Source organism: Rutidosis leptorrhynchoides, chromosome 11 (genome assembly GCF_046630445.1).
Source record: "Rutidosis leptorrhynchoides isolate AG116_Rl617_1_P2 chromosome 11, CSIRO_AGI_Rlap_v1, whole genome shotgun sequence".
NCBI classification, from domain to species: Eukaryota; Viridiplantae; Streptophyta; class Magnoliopsida; order Asterales; family Asteraceae; genus Rutidosis; species Rutidosis leptorrhynchoides.
The window spans coordinates 385,403,267-385,413,859 of NC_092343.1; the positions used below are offsets into that span (position 1 = coordinate 385,403,267).

Here is a 10,593-nt window from a genome sequence, read left to right on the forward strand (position 1 = left end):
TTTTAATTATGTTTTAAAATTAATTTAATTATTAGAAAATACAATATTAACACAAAATAAACTTCATTAATAATAAAAAAAGTTACATAATTAAGAATTAAACTACAAATTAAAAATACAATGCATAATAAAGACGTTATTTATAACTCGAAAAGCCCAAAGATGTTCGACCAATTTCACTCTTCCCCCTCATCCTCCGCCTCCTCTTCCTCCTCCTGAGCTCGAATAGCCCAAACATGTTCGACTAAATCGCCTCGTAAACGTTCATGCACCTCCCGATCTGTAATTCCTTCATCCTGGCTTTATACTCTTCACATCTATCGTACCAAGTAGTTTGCATGTTTTGAACCGGTTCATACACCCAATTATTCTCAGAAATGTTGAACCCATTATCTTCAACTATCATGTTATGCATTATGATACAAGCATACATAATTCTTTGAATAGACTTCAACGAATAAGGCCTTGCAGGTTGTTGTAGTATATGCCAACGTCCTTGTAAAATACCAAAAGTCCTCTCAACATCCTTTCTTGCCTTAGATTGTTTGCGTGAAAAGTATTTACTCTTGGGATCAGCTGCCCTCGAATACGCTTTAACAAACGATGCCCATTGAGGGTAAATCCCATCCGCTAAATAATAACCCCTTTTGTACTCCACACCATTAATAACATAAGGGATGTCTGAGAAATTATCATTAAGCATCGATTCGAACAAAGGACTGGTATTTAACACATTTATGTCATTGTTTGACCCAGCAACCCCAAAATAAGCATGCCATATCCAATTATCATATGAGGCAACGGCTTCAAGCATAATAGTTGGATGACTATGATCTCCTCGCTTAAATTGGCCTTGCTATGCAACCGGACATTTTCCCCAAACCCAATGCATACAATCTATACTACCTAGCATGCCGGGAAAGTCATGCTTTTCCTCATGAACCTTGTATAAACGTTCCATGTCCTCACGAGTAGGCTCGCGCATATAATCATTTGAATATAAAACAGTAATACATCTACAAAAAATCTGTAAACTTTCATGAGCTACACGTTCCGACATTTGTAAATACTCGTCTAACGCATCCGGTGCATAACCGTATGCCAACTGACGAAGTGCCGCCGTTATTTTTAAATGTGTACTAATGCCTAACTCGCTACGGCAATCAGGTTTAACATGAAACCATTCAAAATATTCAAGTAAATTATTTGCAGAAAAATTTAATATATCCTCCATAATTCGGTTGAATACACGTCTCCTCATTCAAAATCGACGTTTGAACTCCACTTCGCTATACTTCAGACGTTCAGCAAAATAGTCTCTTATGAGGCGTTCATGTGCTTCATGGTGATCACGTCTGATATAGTGTCGCGTTAAACGAACATTAGAACTATCGCCCTCGTCACTTTGATCGGCCTCTAACATTTCGAGTGCAAGCATCGTATACTCATCGTCGGAAGATGAATAGGCCATTGTATCTTTTTATTATTTGTATTGTATAAAAAATGAGAGAAGTGAGGTTTGTGTGAGTATATAGTATGTGATTTGTGTGTGTATTTATAGAGGTTTAATATGTAATATAAAAAAAGAAAAAAAAACAGATGCCAACGGCTAGAAATATGAAAATGGGGCCCACTTAATCATCAAACACCAAAGTCTTGGACCCGACGCCGGCTACCTCGACGCTGGACCGACGCAGGGGTGGTGTGGAGGCGACGGTCGTCGGTTAAAAGTCGGCCTCCGACGTTGGGGTGCTTGCTCCCATACCGAGAGCACTTAGAAGCAAGATTAACTTTAATATAATATTACTCTCTCCGGCTCAAAATGTTTATCTGGTTTTGATTTTCGAAAGTTTTGGTTTTTTAACTTTGAATTTTAATTTATTTTGTTAAATACAATTAAAAGTTAATCTATTCATATAATTTTCACCAAATATTCAACAACAACAACAACAACAACAACAACAACAACAACAACGACAACAACAACAATACACAATCCTGCACATGTGAAGTATGTAGGAGATGAGATGTAGACAATCCTTCATCTACCATAGAATAGAAGAGAAGTCGTTTCTTTAATCACGGGTCGGAAAAACATTCTCTACACACATGAAGAGAAAGTCATTTCCGTGAGGAGTTCCGGTTAAAAAAATAAGGACAATTATTTTGAACCAAAGGAATATAGTTAAGTACTCCCTTTGTCTCTAATTTATTGTCTACTATTTCTTTTAAGATATCCCGATTTAATTGTTCACTTTCATGTATAGATAAAAAAAAAATACATGTTTGACAAAAAAAATTATAATGATACTTCATCCGTCCCATATTTATAGTCACCAGAGAAAAAATACACAGTTTAAAGAAATATCATAAAAGTACTGCATTTTATGTTTACTTTATAGTTTCACACTTACTTTTTCTTTTTTACTTTAATTATATCCACATACATTAAGAGCATAATATAACTTAGTTTTCTTATTCTTTTCTATTTATAGAATTGAAAAATTAATTTAGTACATCCAAAAATAAAATATTAGACAATAAATTAAAAACTGAGAGATTATTTCTTAAACTATGTATTTTTTGTTTAGAAACAATAAATTGTGATAAAATGAGTAACACCGCTCCCAATCATGCGTTATTTGACACCCAGGGGCGGAACATTTAAGGGACAAAAGGGGGTATCCCCCCCCCCTCCCAATTTCGGAAAAAAAAATTATACTAAAAAAAATTACGAAAAAATAAGGTTTTTTTAGTGTTTACCCCCCTTCAATTAGTTTCGCCTCCTCTCGAGTCGGGGTCAAGTTCCGCCACTGTTAACACCACCTTTACTTCATGATGAATAAAATCATTGGTACTAACTCGCCATTCGCTATCCATCACTCGTTATTCATCCCGTCATTTTTTAGCATATTTGGCCACGAGCACCACGATGGAGTATTCTCTCTTAATCATTTGAAATAATAAAAAAACAATGCCGATGAACGACTAGTTTTATTTATATTTTTTTAATAAATTTAAGAACTATAAATATTAACTCTTCCAACTCATTTTTCACACACTTTACGCAGTGACGAAACTTGAATTAATGTTTTGGGGAACAAAATTATTTACCGGTATAAATTGTTGGGAAATTACGGCCTCACTAATTCCCAACACCTAGCCCAATGATAATAGTAAAGAAATAAGAACAATACACACCACAAGATTTAACGTGGAAACTCCAAAACAGGAGAAAACTCACCGGCCCCAAAGAGAGAAAATACACTATATCACAAATTGTTTCAATGATATAGACGACTCTCTTAAGCCAACTACACTCTTCAAAATATTTAACTAATACAACTCTCAAACAAGTGTAAGAAAGAAAGAAATAATCAAATACTTAAAGTGTATTGATTGGTGCAAATTGGAATGAAGACTTAGCCCTCCTTTTATAATCAAGTCACCTACCTCGAACTTTCTCCTCCCACCTATGTGGGATAACATCCTTCACAAAGTAACCATATCAATTTTTTTCTATCAAAAAATAAAACCAACAAATCTCCACCTTTTGATAGAAAAAGATAACCATACTTCAACATTATGAGGATAACCGATATAGATGCTTCCTCGACGACAACTTCAAGATCCTCATCTTCATGCCGATGACATTATCTCCCAAGAGACAAAACTTGCATCTTTACCGAACATTGTCTAAACCGACAATCATTGTCATCACAGACAATCATAACTCTTAACAAGAATTATCATACTCCACCATTAAAAGTATAGCACTTAGAATATCACATTCCAAGCATTTCACATCGGCACATGTTGTTGAACAACCAGCTGAAACTTTATGGTGCAACTTCCTGTTTGGCTTTCCCTGGAAGTTTCATCAGCTACAACATCAGTTTCCACCACACAACCTGCATCAATGCCAAACCAATGCCCATGTACAATTGTGAAACCGCTAACGAACATCCCTTTCCATGGTGGCGCGGACACACCATGAGGATGGTGTGACTTCAGAGGAATTCGTCACTCTTCGTAACAACGGAGACAATGTTAGCGTCTTTGGAGCCATTTGCTGGATTAGCTCCAACTGGACAATTAACCCTTACATGCCCAGTCTTCCCGCACCTCCAGCATACCAGATTCTTCCCAGAGTTTCTCTTTCGCCTATTCGAACAAAACACTATCGTATCTCCTGATGACGAGACCCCGATACTGTAACATCCCGCGTTTTTCCGTTAAATTTATTTTAACGCCGTTTTTTTTTTTAGATAATATCTTGTGACGATCGCTCCAAAGCCATATGGACAATACGTCATTCATTGATTTCATTGCGAGGTATTTGACCTCTATATGATACGTTTTGTAAACATTGCATTCTTTTGAAAAGGCACACCATAAATGAATATTTAAATCAAAGGTTTTCGACATCTGATGATTTCTACATATAGACAATCATCGTAAATAATAGTTTACAATAGTACTTCCGTTGACAATGCAGTCCAAATAAGATACATGGTGATAATTTGGTGAATGCAACGTTTCCTTGAAAAGTATGTCATATAAGACTCTATGCACATAGCTTGTCTAACATATAAGCAACAGCGGAAGACTTCTAGGAAACCTGAGAATAAACATGCTAACAAGTGTCAACACAAAGGTTGGTGAGTGTAACGACCCGTCAAAATCGCTATTGACGCGGCACGTTAATCATTGATTCCACAGTGAGGTTTTGACCTCTATATGATACGTTTTGATAAAATATTGTATTCATTAAAATAAGTGACTTTCTAAACATAGAAAGTTATAAACATGTGGGCGAGTGCTTAGGTATAAGCAAAACCCCGAAATACATAAGTCTTTAATTTACAGGTTGACATCACAGTCCAGTTATTTATTACACAACGCAGTTTTATTTTGAATGCAATAAACTTTGTACAAAGCATGAGAGACTCCATGCAGGCAACAAGCACATCACATCGGAAGCATTCTAAGGACCTGAGAATAAAACATGCTAAAAAGTCAACACGAATGTTGGTGAGTTATAGGTTTAATTGCTCGAGTCATAAACATATATAAAGATAGACCACAAGATTTCATCAAAAGTTTATCAATAGATTCTACGTAACAGAGCACCCTGGTAACTAAACTTAACGCTATAGTGATAATTACCCCATTCGTTTTAATACACGCAAACCAACGTGTCTTAAACTCAAATAACATACGTCCGTTAAAAGGCTAGCGCTCTAGCTCGGACGGGGATGTCAAGCCCTATGGATCCATATACAATTATTCGCGCCCACCAGTCCATATCCTATGTACTGGCAGCTACTAGTTACCAAAGCTAAGGGATTTTCGGTTTAACTCAGTGTAGAATTTAGTATGTACTTGTGTCTTATTGCGTTTAAAATAAATTGCATGTATTCTCAGCCCAAAAATATTTAAAGTATTTAAAAGGGGAGACTATAAACTCACAGTTCAATATTGAGACTCAATATTGTAGGCAAATTTCGTAGACGTAATGATGGTAGACGATCGTATGATTGGTCTTGGATTCAAGAACAATACCCCGAACAATACCCAATATTTCCTTAGCTTAAAGCGGTTTGAAACCCGAATTAAAAACACCCTCGTATATATCTTATTATTATTAAACTTAAATTTAAAATTATAATTATAATATAAATATTAATATTGAGAGATAATTATGTGTGAAAAATCATCGTCGAACAAACTGCGTATTTATAGTACTTTACGATTTACTGTAGCTCATGCGATCGCATGAGTTTTCAGTGTTTTTGCCATGCGATCGCATGGCCGCCTTTCCCGTTTTGTTTGCTAGTTCGTCGATATCAAATAGTATTTACTGTAGCAAATAGTGTTTACTGTAGCAAATAGTGTTTTACTGTAGCACTGTAGCAAAATACGGTTTCACTGTAGCAAATAGTGTTTTACTGTAGCAAATAGTGTTTTACTGTAGGAAAGTCGTTTTTATTTGTACATATATATATACATACATATAATTGTTCATGAATCGTCGAGAGTAGTCAACGGTAATTGTATATATGAAACAGTTGTAAAATTTTTGAGACTCAATCTAACAGACTTTGTTTAACGTGTCAAAATAATAAATCGTATAGAGAATTGGTTTAAATAAGTCAAAATTTTCCGGGTCATCACATAACCTCCCCGTTAAAGAAAATTTCGTCCCGAAATTTTGAGTAGTACCTGTTTTATGAGCGATATCAGTGAACAAATGTGGATACTTTTGCTTTATTTGATCCTCACGTTCCCAAGTAAACTTGGGTCCTCGTCTAGCGTTCCAACGAACTCTAACTATCGGTATTTTGCTTTGTTTTAATTGTTTGACCTCACGGTCCATGATTTCAACAGGTTCTTTGACAAAATGGAGTTTATCATTGATTCGTATTTCATGAAGAGGAATTACGACATCCTCTTCAGCTAAACATTTCTTCAAATTTGACACGTGAAATGTGTCGTGAACACTACTAAGTTCTTGTGGTAGCTTTAATCGATAAGCAACTGCTCCAATTCTTTCGGTGATTTCAAAGGGTCCTACGTACCTAGGACTTAGCTTTCCTCGTTTACCGAATCGTACAACGCCTTTCCAGGGTGACACCTTCAACATGACTTTGTCGCCCACTTGAAATTCTAGCGGTTTTCTTCTTACATCAGCATAACTCTTTTGGCGGCTCATGGCCGTTTTCAATCGCTGTTGTATTTGAATGATCTTTTCGGTGGTTTCATGAATAATTTCTGGTCCAGTAAGTTGTCTTTCTCCTACTTCACTCCAACAGATAGGAGATCTGCACTTTCTACCGTAAAGTGCTTCAAATGGCGCTGCGTTGATGCTCGTATGATAGCTGTTATTGTATGAAAATTCTGCCAACGGTAAGTGTAGATCCCAACTGGTTCCAAAGTCAATCACGCATGCCCGTAACATGTCTTCCAATGTTTGTATTGTTCTTTCACTTTGACCATCTGTCTGTGGGTGATAAGCGGTGCTCATATCTAATCGAGTTCCCAATGCTTTTTGTAATGACTGCCAGAAACGTGATGTGAATCGGGTGTCGCGATCAGATATGATAGAGATGGGTACACCATGCCTGGAAACTACTTCCTTCAAATATAGGCGTGCTAATTTCTCCATACTGTCTGTCTCCTTTATTGGTAGAAAGTGAGCTGATTTAGTTAGACGATCAACTATCACCCAAATAGTATCATGACTACTTGTAGTCCTTGGCAATTTCGTAATGAAATCCATGGTTATTCTTTCCCATTTCCACTGCGGAATTTCCGGTTGTTGCAGTAATCCTGACGGCTTTTGGTGCTCAGCTTTGACCTTTGCACACGTCAAACATTTGCTTACATAAGTAGCAATTTCTATCTTCATATTAGGCCACCAATAAAACTTCTTGAGATCGTGGTACATTTTCCCGTTTCCTGGGTGAATTGAGTACCTCGTTTTGTGTGCTTCATCCAGTACTAGTTGCCTTAGGTTACCATGTTTTGGTACCCATATCCTACCAGCAAAATACAGGGTTCCATCGGCTTTTACTTCAAGTTGTTTTTCTAACCCTTTGCTCATTTCGCCTTTTTCGTTTTCTTCTTTTAAAGCTTCTAACTGTGCTGCTTGAATTTGCTTTGTGAGATCAGTACGAATTGTAATATTCAAAGCTCGAACCCTAAGAGGTTTTACTCTTTCTTTTCGACTTAAGGCATCAGCTACAACATTAGCCTTTCCGGGGTGGTAACGGATTTCAAAATCGTAATCGTTTAACAACTCTACCCAGCGACGTTGCCTCATATTGAGTTGTTTTTGATCAAAAATATGCTGAAGACTCTTATGGTCAGTGTACACTGTACACTTGGTGCCATATAGATAGTGTCTCCATATTTTGAGTGCAAAAACTACTGCTCCAAGTTCTAAATCATGCGTCGTATAGTTCTTTTCATGAATTTTTAGTTGTCGTGAGGCATATGCGATGACTTTTGTGCGTTGCATTAATACACATCCTAAACCTTGGCGTGAAGCATCACAATAGATCACGAAATCATCATTTCCTTCCGGTAATGACAAAATGGGTGCAGACGTTAACTTCATCTTTAATAACTGGAATGAGGATTCCTGTTCTGTGGACCAATTATACTTCTTTCCTTTTTGAGTCAATGCAGTTAAGGGTTTGGCGATTCTAGAGAAATCTTGAATGAATCTTCGGTAGTAACCAGCAAGACCTAAGAATTGGCGAATTTGTGTTGGAGTCTTCGGGATTTCCCATTTACTAATGGCTTCGATCTTGGCGGGGTCAACTTTAATTCCATGTTTACTGACAACATGGCCCAAAAATTGTACTTCTTGTAACCAGAAATCACACTTCGAAAATTTTGCGTACAATTCTTCTTTCTTGAGTATCTCCAGTACCAGTCTTAAGTGTTGCTCATGTTCTTCCTTGTTCTTCGAGTAAATCAATATGTCATCGATAAAAACAATGACAAATTTGTCTAAATACGGTCTACAGATGCGATTCATTAGATCCATGAATACTGCTGGAGCATTAGTTAATCCAAAAGGCATGACTAGAAACACATAGTGACCGTAACGGGTTCTGAACGCGGTTTTAGGAACATCTTCTTCCTTCACTCTCAGTTGATGATATCCGGAGCGTAGATCAATCTTAGAATAAACACTTGATCCTTGCAATTGATCAAACAAATCATCAATCCTCGGTAATGGGTACCGATTCTTGATCGTTAATTTGTTTAATTCTCGGTAATCTATGCACATTCTCATAGATCCATCCTTATTCTTGACGAACAGAATAGGAGCACCCCAAGGTGAAAAACTAGGACGAATAAATCCACGGTCCGATAATTCTTGCAACTGGTCTTGTAATTCTTGCATTTTTGAAGGTGCAAGTCTATATGGAGATCGGGCTACAGGTGCAGCTCCTGGTATGAGATCAATCTGGAATTCTACACATCTATGTGGAGGTAGCCCCGGTAATTCTTCTGGAAATACTCCGGGATATTCTCTTACAACCGGCATGTCATTAATGCTTCTTTCTTCAGTATCGATCTTCTTTATGTGTGCCAGAATAGCATAACAACCTTTTCTTATAAGTTTCTGGGCCTTCATACAGCTGATAAAGTTCAGCTTTGAGTTGCTCTTCTCCCCATAAATCATTAATGACGTTTCATCCTTACGAGGGATGCGGATTGCTTTCTCAGCGCAAACAACTTCCGCTCTTGTTTTGGACATCCAGTCCATGCCAACGATTACGTCAAAACTTCCTAATTCTACGGGTATCAAATCGATTTTGAAGGTTTCACCAGCGAGATTCATTTCGCAACCATGGCAAATTTTATCGGCTTTTATCAGTTTACCATTAGCTAATTCAATAGTATATTTATCGTCTAGAGGTAATGAAGCACATTTTAGTTTAGAACTAAAGTCTTTACACATATAACTTCTATCAGCACCCGTATCAAACATAATAGAAGCTTGTTGATTATTAACGGTAAACGTACCCGTGACAAGATTAGGATCCTCACGTGCTTCTCTGGTACTAACATTAAATGCCCTTCCACGTGCGGGTTCTTTATTCTTCTCCTTATCAGGGCATTGATTTATAAAGTGACCAGACTTCCCGCATCCAAAACATTTCTTGACATCGGTCAGTTTTGTCTTTACTTCAGAAACGGTGGCATAACAATCTTTCGCCACATGTCCTTTCTTGTTGCACTTATCACAGACCACTTGGCAATAACCTGCATGATGTGTGTAACATCTTTTGCAGAACGAATGGGGTCCCTTATAGTTTGGACTTGCAGTTGCCCCATCTTGTTTACCTTTAAAAGTTTCTTGTTTCTTCAGGTGAGTACTTTTGCCCTTATAGTCTTCCCATTTCCTCTTTCCTTCAGTTGTCTTGACTTCGGTAATTGGTGCCTAAATCGAACTCTCTGTGATCTGGTCCATGAGTTGGTGTGCCATTGTCATGGCTTCCTGCATCGTATTCGGTTTGGACGATGTAACATTTCCTTTGATATTGATCTATAAACCGTCAATATACATTTCTATCTTTCGTTTCTCATTTGGCACCAATTCGGGACACAACAAGGCTAGTTCCATGAAACGCTTTTCATAGTTATTGAGATTCGTGCCGATAACCTTCAGATTACGTAACTCAGATTCCATTTTTCTGATCTCGTTTCGAGGACAGTACTCCTCGATTAGCATCTTTTTCAGTTCTTCCCAAGAGATATCATATGCCGTATATATTCCTTCTGCTTTAGCATAATTGTTCCACCAAGTAAGTGCACCATCTTGCAATGTGCACGAAGCATACTTTGACTTATCTCCGTTCGCACAATTACTGATTTTGAAAACGGACTCCATCTTTTCAAACCATCGGGTTAGACCGACTGGTCCCTCGGTTCCACTAAACGTCTGTGGTTTGCATCCTTGAAAAGTTTTGTATGAGCATCCGTTTCGTGAGTTTGTGTTTACGGCTGCTGCTTTGGCTGCTGCTTCGGCTGTTGTTTTTGCTGCCTCAGCTGCAGCAATTCTTTCATTCA

The 10,593-nt window shown here is 37.4% G+C and overlaps 1 protein-coding gene across 1 annotated transcript; it reads right to left on the reverse strand.

Annotated features, from left to right (window-relative positions):
• Positions 1–244: 244 nt before the first annotated feature.
• On the reverse strand, positions 245–1,471 carry LOC139876013 (uncharacterized). The gene is made up of 3 exons (XM_071863311.1): positions 1,296–1,471; positions 944–1,154; positions 245–856 (listed from the first exon to the last, which is right to left on the reverse strand). The coding sequence occupies exons 1-3, from the start codon at positions 1,469–1,471 to the stop codon at positions 245–247; spliced, it is 999 nt and encodes a 332-aa protein (XP_071719412.1).
• Between the last annotated feature and the right edge of the window lie 9,122 nt (positions 1,472–10,593).